Source organism: Gaeumannomyces tritici (genome assembly GCF_000145635.1).
Source record: "Gaeumannomyces tritici R3-111a-1 unplaced genomic scaffold supercont2.7, whole genome shotgun sequence".
In the NCBI taxonomy this organism is placed as follows: Eukaryota; Fungi; Ascomycota; class Sordariomycetes; order Magnaporthales; family Magnaporthaceae; genus Gaeumannomyces; species Gaeumannomyces tritici.
This window is the reverse complement of record NW_008804551.1, coordinates 427,064-452,982: the sequence shown is the minus strand read 5'-3', so window position 1 is coordinate 452,982 and position 25,919 is coordinate 427,064. Positions and strand designations below refer to the sequence as shown.

The 25,919-nt window shown below is 57.9% G+C and overlaps 8 protein-coding genes across 8 annotated transcripts; 4 read left to right on the top strand and 4 right to left on the bottom strand.

Moving 5' to 3' along the window:
* Positions 1 to 1,282: 1,282 nt before the first annotated feature.
* Positions 1,283 to 2,480, bottom strand: GGTG_11487 (hypothetical protein; the record flags this gene model as incomplete). Its single annotated transcript, XM_009229378.1, has 2 exons — positions 1,283 to 1,740; positions 2,387 to 2,480. The coding sequence occupies 2 exons, from the start codon at positions 2,478 to 2,480 to the stop codon at positions 1,283 to 1,285; spliced, it is 552 nt and encodes a 183-aa protein (XP_009227642.1).
* A 1,398-nt stretch (positions 2,481 to 3,878) lies between these two features.
* GGTG_11486 (drug resistance transporter) lies at positions 3,879 to 6,408 on the top strand (the record flags this gene model as incomplete). Its single annotated transcript, XM_009229377.1, has 6 exons — positions 3,879 to 4,192; positions 4,278 to 4,411; positions 4,524 to 4,647; positions 4,729 to 4,935; positions 5,059 to 5,400; positions 5,493 to 6,408. 6 exons carry the CDS (start codon positions 3,879 to 3,881, stop codon positions 6,406 to 6,408), a joined length of 2,037 nt encoding a protein of 678 aa, XP_009227641.1.
* A 1,929-nt stretch (positions 6,409 to 8,337) lies between these two features.
* GGTG_11485 (hypothetical protein) lies at positions 8,338 to 8,633 on the top strand (the record flags this gene model as incomplete). The annotated part of the gene is made up of 2 exons (XM_009229376.1): positions 8,338 to 8,460; positions 8,526 to 8,633. 2 exons carry the CDS (start codon positions 8,338 to 8,340, stop codon positions 8,631 to 8,633), a joined length of 231 nt encoding a protein of 76 aa, XP_009227640.1.
* A 267-nt stretch (positions 8,634 to 8,900) lies between these two features.
* Positions 8,901 to 13,537, bottom strand: GGTG_11484 (serologically defined colon cancer antigen 1). The gene has a single exon (XM_009229375.1). The coding sequence runs from the start codon at positions 13,364 to 13,366 to the stop codon at positions 10,106 to 10,108; it is 3,261 nt and encodes a 1,086-aa protein (XP_009227639.1). The 5' UTR covers positions 13,367 to 13,537; the 3' UTR covers positions 8,901 to 10,105.
* A 413-nt stretch (positions 13,538 to 13,950) lies between these two features.
* GGTG_11483 (woronin body major protein) lies at positions 13,951 to 15,991 on the bottom strand (the record flags this gene model as incomplete). Its single annotated transcript, XM_009229374.1, has 4 exons — positions 13,951 to 14,546; positions 14,611 to 15,023; positions 15,111 to 15,348; positions 15,937 to 15,991. 4 exons carry the CDS (start codon positions 15,989 to 15,991, stop codon positions 13,951 to 13,953), a joined length of 1,302 nt encoding a protein of 433 aa, XP_009227638.1.
* Positions 15,992 to 18,197: 2,206 nt separating this feature from the next.
* Positions 18,198 to 19,933, top strand: GGTG_11482 (hypothetical protein). Its single transcript, XM_009229373.1, has 2 exons — positions 18,198 to 18,783; positions 18,858 to 19,933. Exons 1-2 carry the CDS (start codon positions 18,369 to 18,371, stop codon positions 19,832 to 19,834), a joined length of 1,392 nt encoding a protein of 463 aa, XP_009227637.1. The 5' UTR covers positions 18,198 to 18,368; the 3' UTR covers positions 19,835 to 19,933.
* A 310-nt stretch (positions 19,934 to 20,243) lies between these two features.
* GGTG_11481 (rab protein geranylgeranyltransferase component A) lies at positions 20,244 to 22,598 on the top strand. Its single transcript, XM_009229372.1, has 3 exons — positions 20,244 to 20,509; positions 20,619 to 21,784; positions 22,018 to 22,598. Exons 1-3 carry the CDS (start codon positions 20,436 to 20,438, stop codon positions 22,350 to 22,352), a joined length of 1,575 nt encoding a protein of 524 aa, XP_009227636.1. The 5' UTR covers positions 20,244 to 20,435; the 3' UTR covers positions 22,353 to 22,598.
* A 545-nt stretch (positions 22,599 to 23,143) lies between these two features.
* Positions 23,144 to 25,907, bottom strand: GGTG_11480 (hypothetical protein). Its single transcript, XM_009229371.1, has 4 exons — positions 25,476 to 25,907; positions 25,370 to 25,406; positions 25,010 to 25,291; positions 23,144 to 24,918 (listed from the first exon to the last, which is right to left on the bottom strand). The coding sequence occupies exons 1-4, from the start codon at positions 25,492 to 25,494 to the stop codon at positions 23,178 to 23,180; spliced, it is 2,079 nt and encodes a 692-aa protein (XP_009227635.1). The 5' UTR covers positions 25,495 to 25,907; the 3' UTR covers positions 23,144 to 23,177.
* Positions 25,908 to 25,919: the final 12 nt, after the last annotated feature.

Sequence of the window (25,919 nt, the reverse complement as noted above, 5' to 3'; positions counted from 1 at the left end):
GCCTGGCCAGCTATTCCTGGCGCCATACCAGACACATTTGCATCCCGTTCCCACTTCGTTTGGAGTACTTCAAACTTTATATCTGCCCTAAAGGTCCTCAACATTTGCACAAGAGAGTTTCCCTCCCCTCCGTAACCACCATCCAGAACCGCGCATTATGGTGACAATGATGGATGAGCTGACATGAACATTGGGCAACAATAGCAAAGCCGCATAAGCACGGAATAGCCGCCGCCGCCCTTCACCGTCTTCTTAAGCTCTCCAGGCCTGTGCAAAGTAGTAGGAAGGTAGACCGAGACTGCTAATGTCAAAACTATCACCCACGCCGATGGGACTACCACTTTTCCCACTCGGAATAGTACTCGATTCTCGCCAGCCTGCTTGCCACCAGAGGCATCTCGCTCATTCGGTAAGACTAGAAAATGTGCTCCATGCTGCCCAAGGTCTTGGGGAGTTTAGACAACTAACACACTTGGCGAGTATGGCGGATCAGTTATATTACGAGCAAGTGAGGAGCCCGAGAGAAGCAGCATTCGCCCTATCGAGCCAGCGGCACATGATAACGAAATCCAGCCGGAGAAGAGGCTGTAGCAAGCAGTATCTTGCGGGCACTACAATCACCTTCCGGCTACTATATCTGTGCCATTGGAATGTGCCAACATTCCAGTAATGATAGGGCCAAAGCAGACACTCCGCAGAAGAGACGCATAGCACAGATGGACAAGCGGACTTGAGAATAGCATTTTACAGCCTGGTTCAAGGATGATCTTCCTATCATGTAACAGGGCTATATCTGATTGCTGCCAGTCGCATTGGGCAAGAGAATGACAGCAGCTTCAAGAAACCGTAGCCCAGGGCGGCGCAACTGGAAGGTGGAAGCGAGACAGGAAAGATATGAATGGCACTAACGGAGCAAGGGAGGCCCGTACGTCAGCCTTGTAATAATGGAACGTTGATGATGGCCGCCATTGCCCAGTTGGACAAGCCACAGATGCCACGCAAGAAGCCGCCCCTTAAATGCGACCCTAACCCTTGTACTAAGGAGCTCAGCCTTGCCAAGAGGCAAGAATATCCATCGCATCGCGCGCGTGTGCAGATACTCGCATCGGCCAGAGTGTGGAAAAGAAAGTCGGCTGAAAGTGCTCGGGGATGATCGTGTCGTTGGCCGGATCGGCCGGATCTTGATACCTGTAATAGATGGCGGGAGCGCCAGACTTGACAACCCATCACGCAGTATCTTGAGGGAGTTGTTGCAGGTTTCCCCGCAGACGGCAATGCTTCTTTAAGACGTTGATAATGAGCTGAGTACGCTCAGTCCGCGCGCCTCTGCCGCGCCTACAAGAACCTCGTCGCCGTCACGGCGGATCAGTGTCACACCCTGGTCCCACGCGTGATCAAGAGTGGCAGCACCCCGGGCCGCGCCCCCATCCTCTCGCGCGCCTTCCTTGATGCCCTCGATGGCCGGGTCCGCGCCGTCACCGCCTCCGAGAGCACTATGACCAACGCTCGCGTCCAGGCGAGCCTTCCTGACCTGAGCGGCTCGTGAGTCATCTTGGCTCCTCCCGTCCTCCCGTCGACCCCTGGCTCTGGCCGCCGCGGTGCCGTGACGACCTCGTTCTTCTTCAAGGACTTCATCGATCCCCGGTTGATTCAACGCATCACCTTTGCAATGTGCCTGGCGATGGTGGCGCGAGTTCCGGCCACGGCCGTTTCGTTGGACTCCAACGGAATGGGCGACATCTAGAGGTTACCCGAAGGATCCGCCGTCTTAATGGTATCAACGTAACGATAATTTTAGTACAAAAAGGCAATCGGTATGGGAAAAGGATGGAAAAGTAAGTATGCTGTAATCCTTTATTTGCGATTTTATATGTTTTGCCTAGGGGTGTTTGTAGCGTTTTTGGTTATTAAAGACTGGTATGTAATCGATATGTTTTTGCCGAATACCTAACGTAGGGTGCCGAATTTGGCTGAACATTTCAAAAGTTGGATATTTAAAACTAACTTCTTTGGACTGCGTAGCCATCAAGGTCCTGCAGATCTCCGCTGCCCGGATAACCTCATAGCTAGCCGCTTCCAGGATCCCCTAAAAGATCATAATGGACGTCGAAAGAGTTTGGACTAGTGGTACTGAGAAAGCAACGCGGAAAGCCATCTGCCGACGACATTGGAGAGACGGGAGGATGCAGGGTTGGCTGAGTCGGACATGTGTTGCTGCAGGCTTTTGTCGCAGTCAACACCAAAGCGGGCTGCGGCATTGGCCTGTCCAGGTCGTACAGCCCCGCCTTTGTATTAGAGCGAGCACTCGGTAGCACCCTCTACCAGGCGTTCCTGATCCTCCCGTCTGTGCGGCGCTAATACAGTCGAGATTGCCACAGGGACGCACATGTCGCAGTGTTGACCAGCCCAGCTGTATCCAGCCTTGGCGTGCCTTTCCTTGCTTCCAACCTCCCTACGTAGCCAGCAGGCAGGTCTCGCATCGATCACGGCTGGGTAACTGGAACTTGCAAATGCCAGAACTGAAGAAGAGAGTCACGATGTCTACAGTGGGTGCTACTTGTGTGCGTGTCGACTCCTCAGCCCTCACAAGCGGCTGTTCGGCCTTGATTAGATGGATCGACTGGCCACACGTGGTACCGCACACAGCAGGCCCTTGTGAACCGCCTCCTCCATGTCTAGCACGACGGCGCACACACATCAGGATTCGGTGCGCAGCCGTACTCTTCTTGCTTGCATCTAGGACTGCACCCAACAAACTAAAACTTTCCATAGAGGCAGAGACGCGGGAATGGAATCTTCTCTACGGGCGTTGGAGCTAAACTACTCCCAGGTGGAAGGAACTGTGGGCAGGAACTGTGGGCAACTTGCCTGCCCAGCCAAGCGGAGAGTCCCCGAAGCAGAAAGTGCCACCCATGCTTGCCTGGATACCGGCCATGTACCAGCTTATCAAGGTGCCTTCCCGCCCGGGAGAGAGACGAAAGCTTCGAGAGTGTAGCGTCACTCACGGATCTAGGTGGCTCTCAGATTAGGTTCTCAGTCGGCCGGCCGGCGCTGTGTCCTCGGATCAGTGCCCCGCCACGAATGCAGATTCCCGTGCCTGCATCACGAAGAAGACGGGGGCCTCTGCAAGTCGCAAGATCTCGTCGCCTGCGGAATCTCAAAAGCCTGTCCTGGTCCGGCACAGGCCAGGGTGGCTGCATCAATCACCACGGAGGGGCACCTTCTCACTTATCCTGGGCCAGCCGGTCGAGGAAGACAGGGGAGGGGAGCTCGCTTCCTGAGGCGGCCGACAGGCCAGTCACTGGTCTCTCTTGCGCGAGTAGAGCAGAGACATGTGCTCCGATGCAACGTTGTCCTGATCTTGACTGGCGTTTCCATATCGATCCCAGACGGCTATAACAGGACTCGGCCCGCTACATGCTATCCCAGCTTGAGATACAAAATCGGCGTGTCCCCGAGGACAGTCGGCCCCAGGCCCCCTCATTAAGCCCAGCCGCAACGGTATCCGTCGCCCACCCCCGGGTCCGTGCTGCCACCAGAGGAAAGGAAACAGCCTGACCAGTCTCTGCGCCACCGCCCTCGACCCACAGCCACAAGCGAGGAGGGCACACCACCTCGACCTCAACCTCACCTACGAGCCAGTCGCGACAGCTCTTCAACCCCCACCTTGGCTCAGTGTCGGGTACAGATCCGAAATCCTTGTCATTGGTCCATTTTGTACCAGCTTCCTATGCCAAGCGCCTTCACTTGGTCTCAAGGGGGAACGTCATCTAGAACGTCACCTACACAGTATCGACGCCAGTCTCCGGCTCGACTACCAAAAGCGCGAGATATTCCGTTCAAAAGTCACTGGGCTCGAGTGCCCCCAAGCAGCCACCATGTCGAGCTCGACAGTCAAGCGGTCCTCCCTGCTGCTGCAGTCGCCGTTCCCGCTGCCCAACATGCCGGAAGCACACGTCCCTCTTCGGCACAGCAGCATCGGCGTCCCGCCCAGGCAGAGCAGCCTAGCCAACCGGCTCTCGGTACACCGCCGCAGCCTGAGAAGAAGCGACTCCATGGAGGAGGCCCTGAGGCCCAGTCCTCCCAGCGAGAGCGAGAGCAGCGACGGCCGAGTAGGCGGCGGCGAGAGCTTCGTCACGCCCCCGGAGGAGGAGACGCTTGGCACGGCACGCTGCGTTGCCATCGTTGGAATGTACGTTGACTCTAGGTGGAAGGTCTTGGGCCCTGCTACTTGGGCCTCCATTTGCCCCCATCACAGCTAACTCTGGGCAAAACAGGCTGCTTACTTCTCTCCTCTTCTCCCTCATCGACACGACTATCGTATCGACCTCCCTACTTGAGACTGCCCAGGACCTCGGGAGCTTCTCCGAGGCGACTTGGATAATGCTATCATACCTGCTGACCTACATGGGTATGTGTCACCCCAGCTCCATCTAACGACTATCCACTTCACTTGATCTGCTCGCCTTCAAACATGTTTCCGACTTCTGACCAGACTCGTGGGCTCTCCTCCTCGACTGCAGGCTTTTCCGTTATCTTTGCGAAGCTCAGCGACATCTTTGGTCGGCTCGCGATGCTCGAGGTCTCCTGGCTCCTCTTCACCGTCTTCTCGCTAGGTTGCGGTCTTGCGCAGACTATGAACCAGCTGTAAGTGTAGCAAACTTACTGCTAGCAACGATCCCTTTCTCCTTCCATCTGCGTGACTGTCTACTAACCAAGGCCGTCTAGGATCGTGATGAGGGCTTTCCAGGGGATAGGCGGCGCCGGCCTCTACAGCCTGCCTATAATATGTCTCCACGAGGTTATCCCGAGGCGTCGCTGGCAGTTGGTAGGAGGGGGTATCGCAATTACCCTCTCCATATCATATGTTCTCGGCCCGTCCCTGGGAGGCGTTGTCCCGCACCGCAGCAGCTGGAGGGTGCTATATCTCATCAAGTATGTCTAGACCTCCCATGTACCAAGTTCATGCGCCAGCCCACGGGCGGCCGCGCTGTCTTTGAGCGTGCAGGACTCAGCCAGCTTAATAACCCTCGCTCAGCTGGGCTAACGATTATACAGCATCCCTTTTGGGGTGGTTGCAGCTGCCGGACTATTCCTCCTATACCCCCGACGGCGGCAACAAAACACCACCACCATCCTGCAAAGCTTCGGCATGATCGACTTCCCTGGCGCCCTCCTGCTCCTCGCCGCGAGCATGATGTTGGTATACGCGATTCAGGAGGCAGGGTCCATGAAGTATCACTGGAACTCGGTCCCCATCGCCGTCAACCTGACACTCTCGCTGCTTTGCTGCATCGCCTTCTGGGGGTGGGAAGCGTTCCTTCACGCGAGAGGCGGCCGCGTCGCGCCCATATTTCCCATGTCCCTGGCTACACATCGAGTCTATGTTGCCTGTCTGTTGTAAGCAAAACACGATAACTTGCTCGCTGGCTCCAGACCAGCTACCTTTCGCCACCGTTCACCCCACTAACAGAGTAAACCCCTCGGCTTAGCGTTACAGTACTTGTGGGGTTCGTCTTCATGCCAGCCGTCGTCATGATCCCCGAGCGATCACAGATACTGGAGGGCAAGAACGTGATGATGGCTGGCGTCGACCTCCTCCCCATGCTCGCCGCCGTGGCCGTGGGCTCGTTTGTTGCCGGGCCGCTCTCGATGCAAAAGAACCGTACGACCTTCACCCTCGTCCTGGGCACTAGCTTGATAACGACAGGCGCATCCCTCATGACAATCCTGGAAAGCATGGCTCCGGAATCGGCCATCAAGGCCATGTACGGCTTCGAGGTCGTCCTCGGTCTTGGCTTCGGCCTCTGCCTGGCGTCGACAACCATCATGGCCAACCTGCAAGCAAGAGACGCTGACATGGCGGTCGCCAATGGCGCCGTAGCCCAGGCTCGCGTCCTGGGCTCAGCCATCGGACTCGGCATCTGGACCACCATCTTCAACACGACGACGCAAAGCGGCGGCAGGCTGGGGTCGACGGCGGAGGGCGGAATCCTCACGCCCGAGCAGGCAGAGGCTCTGCGCCGGATTCCCACAAGCGTGCTGCAGCTCCCAGGGCCGGCGCGGGCCGAGGCACGAACAGTTTACAAGGCGGCCTTCACGGAGCAGATGATGGTCTTGGCCATTGCCGCGGCCGTCGCCTTCGCCCTGAGCCTCTGTACCTACGAGACCGAGCCACCGCCCGGCCAGCTACCGCCACCGTCGCCGCCCATGGGCTGGAATCCTAAGCAGATGATGCCTGCCACTGATGGCGCCAACGAGCAGGAGCTTCTGGACATGGCCAGGATCGAGGCCTCGCTTGGGGTCACCAGGGGCGACCTTGGCCAGCCTTTGCAGTCGGACAGTCGCCGGGAGTCTTTTGAGCTCGGAAGGCTCCCTACTGTTCCGCTGCCCATCATCACGAGGTGATTTATTCGCGCGAGCCCAATGTAGCACTGGCTTGATATTACGGCATATGTCTTCATTACCTCGGGGGCCACGATTCTGTACATATTTGCATCTGTCTAGACCAGCACGCATGCCTGCCGTCGGCAGACGAACCGCCTCATGCTGCCAGTTCTGGGGACTTGCGTGGCCCTTCAGGCCTCTAAACCCACATTAAAGATGATCTTTGGCACAAGCCATCGTATGGACTGACGAGTGAAGAAGGCGCTGCTGTTGTCCTAAACTTTTGACCGCCTGTGTTTTCTTTTCCTCCACACATCCCGGCATGGCCCAGCCTCCCAGATGTCCAAGTAGCAAGTGGAACGCTGTGACTCCTCGTGGTCTTTCTTCTTGTCCTGACTGTAGCGGGAACAGGCAGGAGGCAAAAGCGCAATGTCCCAGTTTCTCATGCCCCAAGCCTCAGTGCGAGACATGACGCACCCCCTAGCGTCCGGTTGCTGCTGCGACCGGTCACCTGCGGCTGTGCCACCAGCCCAAGGCGAGAGTTCCCAACCCGAGTGTGTTGGGAGCGCTCATGACTAGGCCGGAAGATTATTCCGTCGATCCCGTAGTTTGCATCGTCGGCTCCCCGACGACTGTATAATAGGGGACGGACCGGTGCCTATCATCTTATAGATATATATATATATATATTCCTGGGCAACAAGCCCCCCGCCCCAGCTGATCCTCAGGTCGTGCGGGAAGCGCCCCGCCCCGCCTCGCCGTCGCACAACGGCCGAGAGAGAGAGAGAGCACGAGAATCTCGCGCGCGCCCTGGCGACGGGAAGACACTGGTGCACCGATGACTTGGGCTGCCGCGCTCCAGATCATGCATGTGCGCACGCAGGTAGCCGGGTTGCCCTTGGCTGACGGCTGCGGGAGGGCGGGGGGTCATCCGGGCAGGTCGCTCGGCTTCGTGCTTTGGATGTTACGGCGACCTGATGGAGAAGGTACGCACTGCTTTGTTACATCACCTCTTGCTGGTATATTTCAGTCTCTTTTAAGCACAGCGGGTAGGGAACTCCGAGAAGAGGTCGACACAGTTGGCTTTGGGCTGATGTATACCACGTCCTGAATCCTGAGCTTTCGGTTTGGCAATGGGGAATTTCAAGGGCTGTACTGCAGAAAGATGTATAATCCTTTCTCCTAGGTTGCTCTCTTGGCGTCATTCCACAGGTCTGGCAGAGGTTCCTGAGTTCACAACTAAAAAGGCTAATTTGTTGAGGTCGTAGGTAGAAATGGGTGGTATGGCCTGCTATTTAAGGCTATGTATTCCGTTGGTTGCTACGTTAATGCAGACAATCCCCCTTAAACTACAACCGGACTTCGAAAGCGGTAAAATCCATACAAACACCATAGGTTCTTCCATTTCTCCCTTTCATCCTCAATTTTACTCCTTTAGCTAACCCCGGTTGCCACCCAGACTAACTTCTTTCCCTTTTCGGTCGACTTTTACTACCACACGCAGCCACCAGCCGATACATAGCTCATTTGGTAAACGATTGGTACCGCCCGTCCGCATTCCTCCCAGCTTTAAATTTTCCTTGCGCTGCCATCAAGCACCCCCGCTGCTCTTAAGCGACCTCCGCTTCAAACACAAGGACCTCGACCGCATGCGGCTCACGGCGAGCCCCTTGTGTACAATACGGAAAGCTCGGTAACGGGCCGAAGCAAAAGGATGTGAAGGTTGCTGCCAAACAGAACTAGTACGCCGTTTACTGGCTGGGCTGTCCACGAGGTCCTAGGGATCCAGCATCCCACCGAGTGAAGGCTAGTCCAAGATACATCCAAGGAGATGTGGGATTCTGGGGGATCCTAGTTTGGCGAAATTTTCTGCATTCGTACCATTACCTCCCGGCTCAAAGAGACTGAAAGTCACGTTTCCAAACCCCTACTGATATGAGTTTGTTAGGCATGCGCACCCACCGCGACGCCGATTATGTCTCCTACCACGCCAGCGAGGCAGTCGGCATCCACGCGCGAGCTCCACCAGACCATGACGACGAGCATTGCGGCAACCTCGTCACAGTGGCACAGGTACGTGAATCACCGCTTGAGCCGCTGCTGCTAGAGCCCGCACTGACAAAGCTACGCCTGCCCAGGATATCGCGGACAGATGCTCAGTGTTCGAGAAGGACCCCGATGATGATGTCGGCACCCACCAAGACCGCGACTGTTGCGCCGCCGCCGTGCCTGAGCAAGGCTACTAGAATAAAATGGGAGATGACGCGGTCGAGATGTCCTCTCATGAGAAAGGCTCTCCAGAGAAGGGATGGGATGGAAAGGGAAAGCGCGGAATCTGCCCGGCAAATCGATGGACCAGATCAAGATCATCTTGCTCTTGGCCGTGCAACTCCTTGCTGCAATGATGGCCCTTTATAAACAGTCAGCTCGACACAAGAGGTCACAAGATCCCGCTGGCAGCAAAACTGAGTGCCGAATAAACAACAAGATGCAGTCGTCATGGACTGGATATATGGGGGAGGGACATCGCAGCCCTTTCGCCGCGTTGCTCGAACTAAACTAGTGTCCTCGTCAAAACAGGTCTTCGAGAATAAACTACCCGCCAGAGCAAGCCCACACACACAGTCCCTCATTGGGCGCTTTCTGCCACCATGTATGTGTACATGTACTCCCCTCCCCTCCACGCCGTGACATTAACATTCTTTACTGATACACATGGCGCTCCAGAAAGGCCGTCAGTCTCTTCTACGTGATCGCCGATACGTACCTCCCGTGAGCCGTAGTACACACATACCCAAGTAGATACAGTCCGGCATACCGAGTCCCCCACAACGTCCAAAAGGACTTGGCAAGGACAGAGGGCAATATGGGGAAACAACTCCGAGAGATGAATATCAAGAGCGACATCAATGATGAACCTTCAAGGCTGCTCCTACTCCTAGGGGCTGCCAGGTCGCCACGCAGTCCTCACGGCGTGCCTATTGCTGAACAAGCCACCATCCGCCTTTGCGACATGCCCACCGCCAAGATCAAGTACGCCGTCAACGGGTGCGACCCCCTCCCCTGGCTGCAAGGGCGCTTTCCACGTGCCGCTGGCCGGCGACACGACGCCACCATAGTTCGCGGGGCTACTGAGGGCCCAAGGCCCGCGGCCCGGTGCCTCGCAAGCGGAGGGGGGGGTGGCGTCGTCAGTCACAGATGCTGACGGCGGCGGCGGCATCGGGCTGCGGCTGCGGGCCGCTCGCTATCAGCCATACTGGTACCGAGATGCGGCGCGCGCCCATCGCCGGTGAAGAAAACGGCCGAGGCGGTCGGGACGCTGACGGTTTACGAGGGCACGGGCGGATTTTCGTGACGGACGGCGGCAGGTCTCGGGACTTCACGCTTGAGCTCAGCTTCACCATGAAGATCTGAGCACACATATGTGATGATCCAGCATACGAATCGCAGCGTCTGATTTGTTTTTCTTTCTAGTGCGCCTTGGCTGGACTCTCCAGGTAGGGTTTATCGATCACATCAATGCTCATGTCAACCTCCTGCTGTGTTAGCCCATAAGACGCTGATCATCAAGTAGATAGATGCCTGTGAAAGCCGTTTCAGATATACCTTTATGTCGATTCAGTGACCGCTCAAGCCATCAACCCTTGAGAGACTGGCTTTATGCAAACAACGTGAGTCCAGGACTACCCAGAATGACCATTCACCAACAGTACCCCCTTCACCTCTTCTTACTCCCCTTCCCACCCTTCCCGCCACCGCCACCGCCACCGCCACCTCCCTTCCCGCCGCCCGCGCCTCCCGACATCATGACCTTGACCTTGCCGACCGGCACGCAGTTGTTGGCCTCCTCGGGCTTGATGGCCTTGATTAGCTCGACCTCGCGCGGCCACATGCGCTCCGGGTCGCGCGCGTTTTCGTCCACGACGCCCTTCTTGCCCGAAGCCGCCTTCCAGCTCTCGATGATCTCCTTGAGCGCCTTGCCCTTCTTCTGCATCCCGGGCTGCAGCTTGGCCTTGTACTTGACCCGGGCCATGGCCGCGTACGGCGCGCAGATGGGTATCACCTCGAGGATCTCGTCACCCGCCTGCGGCGTGCCCACCAGCGAGTCGAGCGTAGAGAGCTCCGTCGGCCCTCCGCCGCCGCCGCCGTCAGCGTCTCCATCGCCGTCCTCACCGTCGCCGCCGGCCTCCTCCATTTGCCGCCGCCTCGCCTCCTCGTGCGCTGCCGTCGCCTGTTGCTGCCGTTTAAGCTGCTCCTTCCGGCGCTCGCGAGCGGCTGCTAGAGCGGCTTCCTCCTCCGCTTTAGCCTTAGCCTCAGCCTCGCGCTTGAGCCTGCCCGCAGCGGAACCGAGAAGCGCCTCAGCGGCCGCCCGGTCCTCGTCGTCCTGGTGCTTGTATTTGGCTGCGATCTTCTTGGCCTTGGTGCGCTGACCTCGCTTTAAAGGGCCTTTTTTCTGCTGCGCGGGCGGGGCGACTGATGATGCGGGCGTGTTTAGTACAGACTCTGTCTCATTGTCGTCACTTTGATCTCCATTCTCTGCCGCGCCATCGTCATCACCATCGCCATCCCCAGCCTGACCTTGAGATGCATCCGCCTCCTTCGTGTCGGGCTTGGAAGAGACCTGCAGCTCAGCCATGTGTCCAGCAGGTGGCGCGGTCTCTTCGTCGTCACTCTTCTCATCCACATCTTCGTCATTGCCGGTGCCTGACTGTAGCGGATTTGCCCTTGTCGAGCCGACACCGTCATCCTTATCTTCAGAATCCGAGTCACTTTCAGAACCCACCCCAACTGCGTCCTGTGGACTTATATCATCATCCGCCGCCGCCTCCGTCCCAGGCGATGGCTTGGGGGCAGTCGAGGGCTCGCCTTCCGCAGACTCGTAAACACGGTGCCTTGTATGTTTGGCCTTGCTCTCGTCGCTTATGCGGAACATGACACCAAACCCGACGATCAACGGCGCCGGCGGCAGCTCGTTCCGCTTGCCCCGCACCATGAAACTGCCCGTCGGCAGGAACTCACCCGTCGGCGCGGACTTGGACACCTGGTCTGCCCCCACCCAGTACGCCCCCATGCCAGCCTTGGACTCCCAGGCGCTCGACGCGCAGACTGCGAGCTGGCCCGCCTGTGACAGAGTGGACGGAGGCACAGGCGCGTCGGGCGTGCGCGGGTTGTTCTTGATGATGACGCTCGGCGCACCGTGCAGGTCAGCGTGCACGTAGACATCGCCGCGTTTGAGATAGCGCCGGTACAAAATCTCGTTTTGCTGCGCATCACGGCCGCCGAGAACAAGGTAGCCGTCAGACGATATGAACCAGTGAAACTTCTCGAACCACATCTGACGCCGGGCAAGCTGCATGACGGGCTTCTCCTTCTTGAGTCCCTTCTGAAGATCCTTGGCAATCTTCTCCTGGGCACTCTTCAGCGCAATCGAAGACTGCTGCACCGTCTTCTCCTGCTTGACCGCGGCGCTGCGTTTCTGATCGTAGTATTCGCCAGCGTTGCCCCATGGGGTGAGACTGAGCTTGATGTCCACCTCGAGGGTCTTGGCCTTGCCCGTCTGCACAGCAGCAGCATCGTCGTCGTCGTCGGAAGCAGACGACTCAGTCTCGTAGCCATCTTCCGAATCATCATCGACGTCGTCCTGTTCGGCAATCACGAGCGTGATGGTGTTGTTGGCAAGGTCCATGGGAAGCTCAATAATCTCGGCAACAGGGTTGTGGCGTTTCTGCTCACGCTCGACCAGCTTTCCAACATCGACCCAGTCCATTCCTTGCTCGAGGAGGCCGATGACGGCGTCCATGGCCTCCTGCACCCTCTCAACGTTGGCCTCGATGGCAGCGGCCTTGCGAAGGTTCAGCAGCTGGTATTCCTGGAGGCCTTCTATCCTCTTCTCGTGCTCCCGCTTTGCGGCATCAAGCTTGCGCTTCGCCCCAGCCTCCCGCTCAGTCAGACGCGACTCGAGCTTCTGGCCCTCGAGTGATGAGAAAAACTCGTCCACGGTTTTGTTGAAGCCCTCAAACGTGAGCACGACATTTGATGGGTCGCCGGCAAACTGCTGCGGCAGGAAAGGGCTAAAGTCCTCGTACAGCAGTCCTTTACTCAATTCTGGCGCAAATGGCTTAACCACCGCGCCTTCCGCGGCAGCCCCAGCATCGGCCACATCGGGGTTCCTTGCTACGATGTAACCCTTGACCGTGTCCGAGCTTGTAATGTCGTCTATGATGCCCCTCGCCCGCTCGAGCGCTGTAAACAGGGCGTCAAAAACACCTTCGTCCTCTAATATGTCTGCGGGCTTTGCTTTGGGATCAAAGTTGTTTTCCTTGAAGGCATGGTCCACGAGTATAGGGGGCAGCTCGGAGATTGTCGTCGCCAGGCCCCTCCTCAGGTCACCACCAGCCTTCTTTCCCTTCTTGGGAGCGGCGGCGGCGGCGGCGGCAGCCCTCTTCACGGTCGTCTCCAGAGCATCGCGGAGGCGCTCTTTAGTGAAGGCGGGCACGCCGCCAAAGTTCAGGCGGTTGTCGAGGGAGTACGCCAGCCCCACGCGCTGGGGCTCCTGGCCCTCGCCCTCCTTGACGTTGCGCAGCAGCGCCAGGATGTTGAGATTGGCATCGGTGAGGATGATGTTGCCCGAGGCGAAGAACTCGAAGAACAGGCGGAGGCTGCCGTCGCTAAACTGCAGCTCGATGATGCGGTCGGTGCCGACCTGCGAGACGGCGGTGCAGCGGCGGGTCCTCAGGAACTTGCGTACGCGGGCGACGAACTGGCTCGGGGCCGGGGCGGTCGGGCGCGAGAAGTCGGTCAGGTGGCAACGGAAGCCCGAGTCGATGATGAGCTGCTTCTTGAGGTCGGGCTTCGCAAAGCGCAGGAGGAAGATCTTGGAACTGAGGTCGTAGATGTTGGAGAGGCGCAGAGTGACCAGGCTCTGCTGGAGCTCATGGGCAATCGCCCGCACATCCAGGCTAGAGAGTCTCTGCTTCATATCAAAGGCAGCGGTGCCGTACTTGGCTTGCTCGACTAACGCGCAGGATCAATGGCAAAAAGAGCAATGGGCGAAGGAGACCTGATCATGACAAAATTGAATCCATTATCCAGCCCCTCGCCAGACCTGCGGGGTGTTGGGAGCTGTTACGTCAGCGCTCTCCGAACCGAGTCATCCGGCCTGGCGAAAGAGTCAAAGTCAGGACAGTAAACGACAATGTTCGAACGAAGCTGTGACATTCATTGGCTTTCTAGAACGTGAACGCGATGGCATTTGCTGATTACGGAATGAGACGGACGGAACATAAATTCGGTCGCGTGGTCGAGAAATAAGTTCTAAAAATTCAATGGCAAACCGTCGAGGAACATGTCACATCCAGTACAGCACGCTCATGACATTTGGACATACAATCATGAGAAAACAGTAGGACAAGAGATCACATTGAACGGGAGCGAGCAAAGGTTACAGCCAAGCTATGAGACCATATTGATTAAATAACTAGATGATCTACATTCTCAATATCCAAAAAGCAAACGATTCTCAATCTGCAAGCAATATCGACACAAAAATCTCCACATCAGCGTTTACAGGCGCGAGCCGTGCATGACCTTGACGTCAACGATGAGCTCGCGGGGGCCGTCGTTGGCAACAAGGACTCGGACGGAGCCACGGCCGGACTCGAAGTGCTCAGTCAGGCGCTGCCAGAGGTTGGACTGCTCCATGACGGGAATGCCGGGACGGACATCGCCGTTCTCGGTCATGCAGGTGACCTGGCCGTCGTTGAGGTCCAGGACGCGGTACTGGCGGAAGACGGGGCCACGCATGGACTGGATGACGACGCTGGGCTCCGGGTTGGTGATGTTGGACGACTCCTCGTGGAGCTGCTTGGTGAACAGGTCCACACCCAGGTAGCGGTGCTGGCCGGTGGCGGGCGAGGTCGAGATGCGGATGACCTGGCAAGGCCTACCCTGGAGAATGAGGATATCACCCATGCGAATATGGTGGCAGGGAATTGTCACGACATTGCCACTAGCCTTGGAGGGCTTGGGGCTGCGACGGGCGACAGCGTTGTCGTTGCCTGCAGAATGTTCATGGTGCCCATGCCCACGGGGGTGGATGATGCGGTCAGCCACCTTGTGCAGGCCCTGATGAATATCCTCTCGGATCGAGTGGTGGCGGCCTGATTTGGGAGCCATAGTCAGGATGTGTGGGGGTTCTTGGATGTCTCCAAAGACAGTACTTACCGGAATCGTCGTAGTAACCCATCTTGTTGCTGTTGTTGGACTTGCGGGAAGCTTGCGAAGGGGCAATGGACTCGGTCTCCTTGACTTCGATCTCCTCGAAGTACACGGGGCGGTGCTTGTGGCTGTTCTTCTTGGCGGGGACGAGAGCGTACTCCTCAACCTCAATGGTCTCCTTGTAGACAGGAGAACCGGCACGCGAACGGGGAGGGTCGATGGTGAACTCGGACGGCTCCTTGTAGTTGGACTGGGCACGGGCGCGGTAACCACGCTCGATAGTGTCAATGGCAGAAACTACGGTCTCGGTGCGGTGCGAAGAGTGCTCCGAACGCGCGGGACGGTGGTGATGATGTTGATGGTGGTGGTCGTGGTGGTTGTCAACGTCGATGAAGGTCTCCGAGTACTGAGGTTGGGGCCTGGAGGTGTTTAATATCTTGTCAGCGTCGAGCTCAAGCCACCAGCTGAGACCCAGCTAAAGGCGGATAGGGGTTCTGGGCACGCACCTGCGCTCCTCAAGGAGGTGGTGGTGGGTACCGGGACGGTGGTGATGCTCCTCTTCACGAGTGTAGCAAACCTCTTCCTCGTGGTATTCCTGCTGCTCTCTCCGAGGGGGGAGGCTAGCGACGGCAGAGACAGACGAAGAGTGGCGACCTTCCCGTCCGGCTTCAGGAAGCCTAAGCTCAACCTCTTCGTGAGTAGTGGTTGTGGCGGTAACCGCCTGTTTGGGCTCTTCCTTGTAGGCTAGAGTGGAGAGTGGCTGGTCAGCGCTGGCTCCGGCTGTGTCTCTGGTACTGACCCCTTACACCGCTGGGGGGGGTACTAAGCCGGGGACAGCAGAGCAGACAGGGTGAGGATGGACCTACTGGAGGGAAAGATGCTCAGAGGAACAGGCACGCGCGCCTCGTAATCCAGTTTGCCGACTGGGCAAGTGCAGCCTTCGAGACAGAAGACTACTCTTGCGCTCCAAGGAGAAGTCGAACAGATAAAAGTTTAGGAAGAAGCGCGGTTGGAATGCGACTTCTTCTGGGGCTTTCGGGTCTGTTCTTCTTGGGGTTTTTGTAGGTGTCTGGATCTGAGTGGATGGGAGAGAGAGAGTTTGGCACTCCAATGCTCAAGTCGGCCGGGCTTTTCTACTGCAGCCTCTGAACTAGCGACAGGGGTCCCTGTTGTTTACTGTTTATTATTATTTGCTGCTTTTATTGCCAGATGCAGCTGCTAGCTTGCTGGGCTCCCAGCCCCCTCCCCCGTCCAACCAATAGTCGTCCGGGACACCCCTGCTGGCGAGACGCGCGACCGCCCAGCCACCACCCAGCAACCATCCGTTCCCACCATCACCACCACCCCCAGAGGCTGCAGGGCCTGGATCTTGGCAGGCCCTGGTCATGGCAACATCATGGCACGCCAGCCAGGCCAGGAAGGGCCGACGGGACTGCCATTGTCGAGTAACCCGCTCGGCTTTGCGGCCTTGGTTTTATTCCGGGCTGGCGCGGACGCTATGGTTTCTTTGCTTGCGGGAGGAGGAGGGTTGAAATAAGGGGTCTTTCTCCTCTCCTCTCCTGACGACACCGCCCAGGAGAAGCGGCGAGGGGGGCGAGCCCCGAGCATCCAAGAGCTGGGCCGGATGAGCGGGCAAACGAGCAAGAAACCCTGGCGCATAATGCATATTGCGCGGCGGCACAACATCGCCGATCTGCCTTGATTTGGGGGGAGGCTGGAGGACTTGGAAGACCACAGGAGGCAGCCATCACCGCGCTTCCCTGCGCTCAAACGAAAGTCAATTGGGTAGTCAGACATGGATGGCCACGGCTGGTGGCAGGCGGTGGCCGAACGGCCGCAGGTGGTGGCAGACGGTGGCAGGCGCGGTCGTGCCCCCAACCTCCCCTTCCCGCCTCTTTCCTGCCTTCTCCTGCCTCCTCCCCCCTCGCCGTGCGCCTTCTTTTTTAGCACTTCCCAATAGACGGGCTTGCAGCTGCGTGCTGCAGCAGCAACCTTTTCGGGGCGGCCAGTCGTGGAACGACCTCATTGGACGCCAAGCCATAGCCAATCTTGACACGCCAAAGACCCAAACCTGGTCCTCGCTCCGAAAAATCAAACATCAGCTGGCGTGGTCTCTTTGATTGCAATCTGGGCCCTGCTCGTTGCCCAGCTCCCACCGGCCAGCAGTCCAAGCTCAGCTCCCCAAAGCCAGACGATGGCGCGGTTGCCATGGCCACCAGACAATCGAAATTACCCACCCGCCCAGCTCCTCCTTGCACGCGCAGCTCTCGTCTTGTTCCGGCCTGCCATCAGCTGTGGAGGCCTGACCGGACCCCCTGGAGATGCGCAAGATTGACGGGGGGGCTTGGAGCCCCGAGCTGCAGCTGTTGGAGCTCAAGTGGGGCGGTGGGTCCGGTGGATTGATCCGTGCTTGCTTCACGTGAAGCAATTGGTCTCGGGAGAGGCCGCGGCCCCTCGCTTGCAACCAGCCCGCCCTGGAAAATGCCAGCCGATTACGAGCAGGAGTGGGCCAATGCCGGGGGAAATCGTGTCTGGCCAAGTGGTCGGAAGCTGGAGGTGGGCAAACACGGGTTCGGTTGTTTGTTGCCGGCTTTGGATGCAGGCGAGCCTCACGCTCCCGTCTGGTCCAGTCTCTGCTGTCTGTATTCTGGTATTCTGGTGTTGTGGTATTCTAGAGGCATCTCTGAATGCTGTTTGGTGGCTTTTGGCTTTTGCCACCTTTCGTTTACCTGCCAGGACTGCGGGCAGCTGCAGTGCAAGCCCAATCCCCACGTCGTGCTGCAGTGCAGCGCAGTATACATAGTAGACCCTCCACGCCGCCTTGACTTGATGAAAGAGGCCAATTCAAGGCTGTCTTTCCGTCATTCACGGGCCATGTAGGGCATGAATGCCTCGCCCGGCCCGAACAAGCCCCGTCCCGAGATCCATACTGCTCACCGAGAAGATCTGGCAAGCTGCGCTGGCTGGCCAGCACCAAGCGGATCTGGGCCTCACCGGCTCTTTGTGGGCTCTACCGCAGTACCGCAGTATGACATGGCCAGCATGCCCAGCAGTACCAGCCCAGCTGTCCTGCTGTGAGACCTTGGGACTGCCGACCGGCGGAGCCCGCCCTGGCATCAGCACGTTCCGACATGGTGTCGGTGTGCTCCCAAGAATCGCCCGATTGCTAATGACGCGACGCTGTCGACCCTATCCGACGGGGCTGCGCTGTCACAGTGTCAAAAATATGAGACATAATCGCGTCCGTGCCTCAGGCGGCTCAGGCGGCTACCCAGGTACTGCTCGATCAGCAGCGTAGCCCAGGAGATACCAACGGCAGGAAATAGCTATGATATGGAAACAAGGAAGAACGCGGGAGACATGGAATGATATAGGAAAGGGAAATAGGAAAGCAGACAAAAGTACGGCTACTCTGATGAACTGTGGTTGCGATTCACTCGATTTTGCCTTGGTCGGTGTGTTGGGTTCACAACGGAGGTCATTCATTTGCTTTTGTTTTTCTGCCTCAACCTTGATTCTCACTTCCCTGAGACGGGCCAGCGCTTGCCGGAAATCAGGGCCGTCGTGACAGAGCTGCCTGGTTGACGAAAATGTGATCTAGCCAAGGAATGCGAGATCGGAGGTTGAGAATCCATCCATGGACGCAAATAAATCCCTGATTCGGTCTCCCCACACTCCCGATCTCACCAAGATGAAATCGCTTGCGTGTCGCTTCCCCACCGCCTCCAAATCCCCAGCCTTGGTCGTGCATTCCTCGTGTCACCATGCTGGCCACGGCCCTGGTTTGCGCACGCAAGGTGTCTCCGTGCGTCCTGGCTGGTGCGGCTTTCGTCACGGTCGTGTCAGTCCTCGGTGCCGCGGTCGTGAGGGGGCGGGGTGGTCGACTCGGGGGTGCGAACGGAGCAAAAGAGCCGTCGCCAACTTTCTGGATTGACGCGCCGAGGGAACCACAATCGCAGGTCGTATCGGCGCACGAGGCTGGGAGTCTTCCATACCCCCAAGATGCTCTTCCGGGAGGCAGGGACGCCGAAACGCCCTATGGGACCATCCGCGTGTTCGAATGGGGTCCTGAGGATGGCGAGCGTGTGCTGCTCCTCCACGGAATTAGCACGCCTTGTCTGGCCCTCGGAGGGATAGCGCACACGCTTGTCGAGTCTGGGTACAGGGTCATGCTGTTTGGTGCGTTTTGAACATGCATGTTCGTCACAACGCGTGCACAAGATGGCCAGTTAACATCTCGGAATTTATGCCAGACTTCTTTGGGAGGGGTTACTCTGACACACCGGCTGGCCTGTCGTTTGACCTGCGCCTCTACTCATCACAAATCCTTTTGGTCCTCGCCTCGTCCAGCCTGCCATGGACGGGTGATGGCGGGTTCCACCTGATGGGCTATTCCCTGGGCGGTGGTGTGGCCGCATCTTTCGCGAGCTACTTTCCCCATATGCTTCGTTCACTCACTCTCGTTGCCGGAGGAGGCCTCATCCGCCGTGCGCACGCCAGCTGGACGAGCAAGCTGCTGTACTCCAGCGGCATCCTCCCGAACTGGCTGCTCGAAAGGCTGATCCGGTCGAGGCTGATGCCTGCCAAGCAGCAGCTGGGGCGACACCCCCGGCCGGAAGACTGCGGGCCGGGTCCGACCGCTCCGCCCGAGCAGCCGGCGGCACTTGCGGAGGCGGATATGCTTTTAGCGGATCTCCGGGCGCCGGGCCGCGGCGATGTCCGGCCGCATGGCAATAGCGACGCAAGTGGCGGCGACTCGTTCGACAACGCCGTGCTCCCAAACGGCGCCACTGTTGCGTCTGTCATGGAGTGGCAGCTCCGGAACCACGCAGGCTTCGTGCGTGCTTTTATGAGCACGCTGAACCACGGCCCGATATTTGAAGAGCGTGAGACCTGGCGCAGACTAGGGTCCCGGCTGGCCGAGCGCCGTCATCCGCGGGCCGGCAGCAATGGCACCGGCCATCAGAAACTTGAGCCGGGGCTTACAGGCGGCAAAGTGCTCCTCGTGCTCGGGGCGTCGGACCCGGTCATTGTGATGGATGAGCTGGTTCCGGACGCCACCAATGTCCTGGGGCCTGACGGCCTTCAGACCGTGGTGCTTGACGCGGGACACGAGGTAGCCATAGTCAAGGGGCCCGAGGTCGCGATGGCCGCAATGCAGTTCTGGGAGCAGAGTGCCAAACCAACCAACTCCCCCAAGGACTCTCTAGCTAGCACGTTCGGTATATAAGACGTGGCAGACCTAGACATACGTAGACGCCTAGATTTCCTAGACCTAGAACATAGAGGGTGTTATACGACCGTACTGCCGCAGCAAGGACCGCCACTGCGGTGCTTGATTGTGTCCAACCTTTCGAGCCACGCTCACACGTTGTGGATTCAAGAGCAGTAGATACAGGAGGACTGGTTCAATCTCCCACTCAACCAAGGGGATGCCTACTGAAAGGATCCCCCAATGCCAAAGCGCCTTTGAAGTTGAGGCGCCTCATCACATGGTCGGGTGGTTGTTGAAGAAAAGCAAGATTTTTTCTTGACCCGCTCCACGTCCGAATTTTTACATGGTTTGCGGCACGTGAATGAGGAACTCGGTGGCCCCTCCACGTGACGATTGAAAGAGGCGGAATTGTTGAGCCGCAAGTTAAAGCCCCACTCCAAACAGCAGAATCTGCTGGTCGCCCTCATGCAACTTCTCTACTTCTAACCACGCCTTCTTCCCTATTCTTTCTGACTTGCCCGCAACGCTTCGTTGCCGTCCAACGAGCCTGCTCCCGGCGAGAAGATGCGCAACTATTCCATTTTTCGATGAGCCGGGTCTAGTTCCATCCAGCGCAATGGAGTCGCTCAGCGAAACAGTCTGGGATGTCGTAATTTGTGGCACAGGCCTGTCGCAGTCTCTGCTCGCCCTGTGAGTACAGCCCCCTCCGATGGACGTCACCCAGCCGAGTCTTCCACTCTTCTTCTTCTTCTCCGTCGCCCTTCTAACTAACCCAGTCTCGTCTGATGCGGAACTAAAGTTCTCTGTCCAGATCCGACAAGAAGGTGCTGCACATAGACCCCAACGATTTCTACGGCGGGTCAGAGGCAGCCTTGAGCCTGCAGGAGTCTGAGGACTGGGCAAAGCAGCACGAGGCGCCATCGGCCGCTGCCGCTCCGAGTGGGGCGCCGGCAGAGTCTCTGGCGACTTCGATCTTCACGTCGGCACGCGTCACCAAGCCCGAAGATGGCGTCGGCCTCTCGTTTGCACGCGCCTACTCCCTCGCACTGGCCCCCCAGCTGGTGCATGCCCGCTCTCAGCTCGTGACCCAACTCGTTTCCTCGCGCGCCTTCCGGCAGCTGGAGTTCCTGGCCGTCGGCTCCTTCTTTGTGCTCGCACGTCGCCTCCCAGACGACGAAGCGGCCGCCGGGTCGCCGCACAAGCTCACACGCATTCCCTCCACCCGCGAGGATGTCTTCTCGGACGATTCAATCCCTGCCCGCGCCAAGCGGTCGCTGATGAAGTTCCTCAAGTTCGTTTTGGATTACAACTCGGACACCCAGACCGAGTTGTGGCGCGAGGATGCGGACCGGCCCCTCGCCGGATTTCTGGAGAGGCGCTTCAAGCTCGATCAGGACCTCCGGGCCTATGTCCTTACCCTCACCCTCTCACCCGACGGCGCCATCACGACCAAAGACGGCCTGGTCATCATCCATCGTCATCTGACGTCGATGGGCTACTTCGGCCCCGGGTTCGCTGCCGTATACCCCAAGTGGGGTGGCGCTGGTGAGATTGCCCAGGTGGCCTGCAGAGCGGGTGCTGTTGGTGGCGGCGTCTACATGCTGGGCACCGGCATTGCAAACATGAGAACACCATCCTCTGAATCTGCTGATGACGGAGAGATCCTCGAGCTCGATTTGACAAACGGGACCACTGTAAAAACAAAGCTGCTCGTCCGCGGTCGCGAGGAGGTCCCGGTGACGAACCACGAACCCATAGAACGGGTTAGTCGCCTTGTTGCCGTCGTCAATTCGCCCTTGACATCGATTTTTGACACTGTTGTCGAGGGAGCACCTATCCCTGCCGTCGCTGTCATTGCTTGTCCACCCCAAACCTTGGACGTGCCATCAGAGGCAGCATCGCAGGACTATCCTGTCTACGCCCTCGTTCACTCGAGTGACACGGGAGAGTGTCCACCTGGTCAAAGTAAGTCTTGAAATCCTCTACTTGTTTGATAACTCACCGCCCACTTGCCCATTTTCCCCAACCCGAGCATCATGATGATTCAACCTTCGAATACTTATCTACATTATCGGAGCTACATGCTTTGACGATAACAACCTCTGACAAACTGATTTGCTCAACTCTTTTTCATGTTTTTGATCGCATCATTCACGCACAAGATCTGGGTAATATGCTAACTGTCTTCTGCGTTGCAGCTGTAATCTACCTTAGTACGCACACCACAGCACACGCCCAACAGATTCTCGAGCAGAGCCTCACTTCCGTCCTTGCCGCTATCAACAGCACCGAGGCTCCAAGGTGCCTGTACCAGGTCTACTACGAGCAGAGTAGCACCTCGTCCGCAGTCCAGGTGGATGGACGGATAGTCACATTGCCCGCACCTTCTCCTGCCCTTGCCGTGTCGGATGAGATCCTCGACTCAGTACATGACGCTTGGAGGGCTGCAATGGGACCCGAAGCCCAGGCGCATGAAGACGGGTACATGAAATTTGTTGATCGAGAAGTTATGGACGATGACGATGATGTTTAAAGCAGATAGCAGCCTTGGCAGTTAGCATCGTTGATGATTTTAATGGTGACCAGCGATTTGATTTGGGTTCTTTGCCCCATCACTAGCTCCCTCGTGCAAGTTTGTTATGTCCCTGTGTGTAGGCAATGTAGCTAAGTGTCCTCCCCAACCAAGGTCATGCAGTCGGTTGATGATCACCCATTCCTTTCCATCTTGATAGCAAATCGAACCCTCGCCACTCCTGTCAGATCGCTCTCGCTCATTATAGGACAACTCCAAACTCCCATATGGCCTGGAAGAAATTGCCAAGGTCAAAGAAAAAAACGCCACGTCTGCCGCAAAGGCTATCCTCAAACGCAAAGAAACACATGTCCCATATCGGCTCCTCTCCGTGCAAAAGTACGGATGTGCCAGCCCAAATCGAGAAATTAAAAAAAAAAAAAAAAAAGACCCATATAAACCCCCAAATCCCGAATGCCTGTAGCCCTCGCCGCGTAGGTCTGGAGGTTGTGACGCGTCGCTCCTTTCGATGGGTCTCAAAAAGCTCTCGCATCACCTAGTGCAGGGTTATATGCGTAAGTGCTATTAGCACAAAAGTATTTTATCGAGTTTGCTTACCATCGTCGAGCTTTTCGCGGAACGAATTGCCGAGCATGGGGAGGCCCGTCTACAGCGCGAACGAATTTTCGCCGCCGCTGCCCCAGTCGTCTCCCACCTTGACAATCTTAGGGGTCAGGTCGTGCAGCGCCTTGATGAGTGCTGCCAGGCGGTCCTAGCTGGCGTGCGAAGTCGTGAACGAGGTCCCAGAACCACCAGAGGAAGGAGCCCGCCGTGCCGTCATTACCGCTATTCATCTCCGTCCTGGTCTTCGTGGCCGTGGCTAGCCATCGGCACGCCAATACGGATGGGCTTGAAAGGCTCGTTGGTGTCCCGCCCGTCCTGATCGACCTTGAGTACTCTTCCGGTGGTGAGGCAGAGGACCTGGTAGAATGCGTGTGCCGCGACGGACTGGGTTCCGGGAAGGGGTTGGACGACCTGGTCGAAATCAACCCACAGCAGCCCTTGGTCCTCGTCGTCGCCGCGCGAGCTGCCCGTCTTGTTCGCCTCGCCCCGCAGGAAGTCGAGGAACCTCCGGCCCTCCATGCTGGCCGCGCCCTCGGAGCCGAGGTTGCCGCTGTCTTGCTCGTCGTGATCGGGCAGCCAGCCCTTGTCGGCAGATCCAAAGCCGCTCTCGCCGCCGCCGCCGAGGCTTGGCCCGTCGGAGCCCACGTGGTCGCTGAAGCGCTCGATGCCCTGGACCATGCTCCCGCGGTGCTGTAGCGGGCTCTCGGAGACGTTGGCAGGGCCGCCGCCGGGCAGAACGCTTCGTCTGGCGCTGCTCCCCTTCAGGGACGATCCCGGGACGACAGAAGACTGGCGATGCCATGGCATAGACGGCTGGTCCGAGAGGGCATGGCCAATCTCTCGGCCGACCTCTGACGGAGGCTCTGCGTCCTCGGGCAGCAGTTGTGTGCCACCCTCGAGCTGACTTGGGCCGAGTCCGTCCCGAGGCTGGACAAGCTGATCCTCGTCCGATCGCTGTCGCACCCGACGCCCCTCCTCTTCCTCTGCATCCGCTCCGAACGCCTGTGACGCGGATCTGCATCGGCCGCCTCGTGGCTCAGGTTCGGATGGCTGACCGAGCACCTGTCCGAACAAAGTACGCTGGAGACCCTCTCCGGAGAACATATCGGTGAGCGGGTGAACGAAGTTAGGGAGACCAAAGTCCCAGCCAAAGCCACCTATCCCACGGCCAAAGAGTCTGTGGTAGGCTTCCTTCCTGGCCTGCTCCTTGGTGACAGGCTCACGGCGGCCGTTGATCTGCACCTGCTCTTCCTCCATCCGCTTCATGTAGTCGGTGTACCACATTCTGTACTCGTTCCTGCTGATCTTGGTATCCCGGTCCGGCGCGATGACTCGTCGTTTTCTTCCCCGCCGTCGAGCTGGAGCGGCAGCGGCGATAATCTCCTGCTGCTGCTCAATATCCTGCTCGTCTTGGTCCTGACGATCTTGGCGGGCAGGTAGAGCCTCCGCGTCTGGCAGCGGCTGGTCCTCTAGAATAAGCGGCTGCTCGTCTTCGGGGACCACAGGCGCGGTGGCATCTTGCTGCTGAGCGGATGGGCCACCCAAATCTGGCTGTGGGACCTCGGGCACATCTACCTCGGCTGGCTTGGGCGGACGGAGATCGACAATGTTTCCGTCGGCATCGATCGTAAACAGGTCATCGTCAAAGTGTATAGGCTCCTCTTCAGCAAACGGGTCGAGATCTACTCGCGGCTTCTGCGCCGAGCTTCCGCCAGCAAACGGGGAATCCAGACCGTAACCGCCGAGGAACGAGTCGTGATCCAGATCTAAGCGCATTGAGCTTCGCCCACCAGATGACCCGGATCTAGACCTTCCATACGGAGACAGCTGAGAGTACAGATTGGCTGTCTGCTGAGTGCCGTTGGGTAGGGCGGCATCTCCCATCTCATCGAGTTCGAAGCGAGGGAGGTCGAAGTTGCCGATGTGGAAGTTGGGATCGTCCGCAAGTATCAGTTGCTTCCTCCTGTTTGGCAGCATATTAGATGCTTTTCCCAAAGTTTCAAGCTTTGCCAACGTGAGTGAAGATACGGGAATGCGGGAGGGTCCCGACGCACTTTGCCTTTCCAGCGTTTGGATCCAGAGTGTCGGACAACGCCATGTTCCTGAACAAGATGGATATTCCCAGCCGCGCCTTCTCTGCATCGCCCAGAAGGTAGTCGTATTGCTGAGAGTACGCACGAGAGACACCATACAGCAGACTAGCCTGGAGACGGAGTGCGATTGGGGCTCCCGGAGGGTTGTCGATGGTCATGCAGGCCTTGGGAACATCGACTTCTTGGATTGCCTTCCGCGAGATCCGTCGGCCACCACAGTTCTGGCCCAGCGTAGCCAGGACCCTGGTAGAATCGGATAGTTTGTTAGACGCGACGGTTCTAGATATCAGACAGCACACGCGTGAGGGAGAACGATCTCACCAGACCGTTGCGACGCCATGCTGATGGCTGGTTAGAACTGGAAGTCGGATATCTCGGTCAGCCCCTCTACCAGAAGACAGAAGCCAGGCACATTCAGGAGTCTTACTCTCGTGACTGTAGAACATTGCTTCAAGCACGCTCGAGCTAACCAGTGGTGACAGTCAAGGGGGCTTCAGTAGTGCTGGGTGACTGTTTTGCGGTGGTTGAGACCGAGGTGAGGTCAAGGTGATATCGCCCAAGGCTGGAGGCGTATCCCTCGAAGTCGTCGAGCTGAGGGAACTCTCGAGCGAGGTAACAAGGGGCTAGACCAAGATGTTGAGAGATGCGCACCTGCTAGAGGCCAGGGAAATAATCGCATGCAGGTCTTGTGGCTAGGTACCGAGGTGGGTGGGTGGTATATGTTGGAGGAGAGGTGGTCGCTCTGGCTTTGGTGGTTATGGGATGGGAAAGAAAAAGATCATTCCGATGAAATATTGTGGGCCCACCGGTGCCTGAACTCGTTTGTGAGGGCTTGAGTCCCTTTGTGTCTGGTGCTAGCTGGTATGTGCCG

Bases quoted from the DNA above. Each gene is read 5' to 3' on its own strand.
- GGTG_11480 (XM_009229371.1), bottom strand. The intron at 25,292-25,369 runs GTGAGATCGTTC...CGATTCTACCAG, and splicing joins CATGGCGTCGCAACGGTCTG to GGTCCTGGCTACGCTGGGCC. The intron at 24,919-25,009 runs GTGCGTCGGGAC...GCTGCCAAACAG, and splicing joins CCAAACGCTGGAAAGGCAAA to GAGGAAGCAACTGATACTTG.
- GGTG_11481 (XM_009229372.1), top strand. From the start codon at position 20,436: ATGGAGTCGCTCAGCGAAACAGTCTGGGATGTCGTAATTTGTGGCACA. The intron at 20,510-20,618 runs GTGAGTACAGCC...GCGGAACTAAAG, and splicing joins TCGCAGTCTCTGCTCGCCCT to TTCTCTGTCCAGATCCGACA. The intron at 21,785-22,017 runs GTAAGTCTTGAA...TCTGCGTTGCAG, and splicing joins AGAGTGTCCACCTGGTCAAA to CTGTAATCTACCTTAGTACG.
- GGTG_11482 (XM_009229373.1), top strand. From the start codon at position 18,369: ATGCTGGCCACGGCCCTGGTTTGCGCACGCAAGGTGTCTCCGTGCGTC. The intron at 18,784-18,857 runs GTGCGTTTTGAA...AATTTATGCCAG, and splicing joins GTACAGGGTCATGCTGTTTG to ACTTCTTTGGGAGGGGTTAC.
- GGTG_11484 (XM_009229375.1), bottom strand. From the start codon at position 13,366: ATGAAGCAGAGACTCTCTAGCCTGGATGTGCGGGCGATTGCCCATGAG.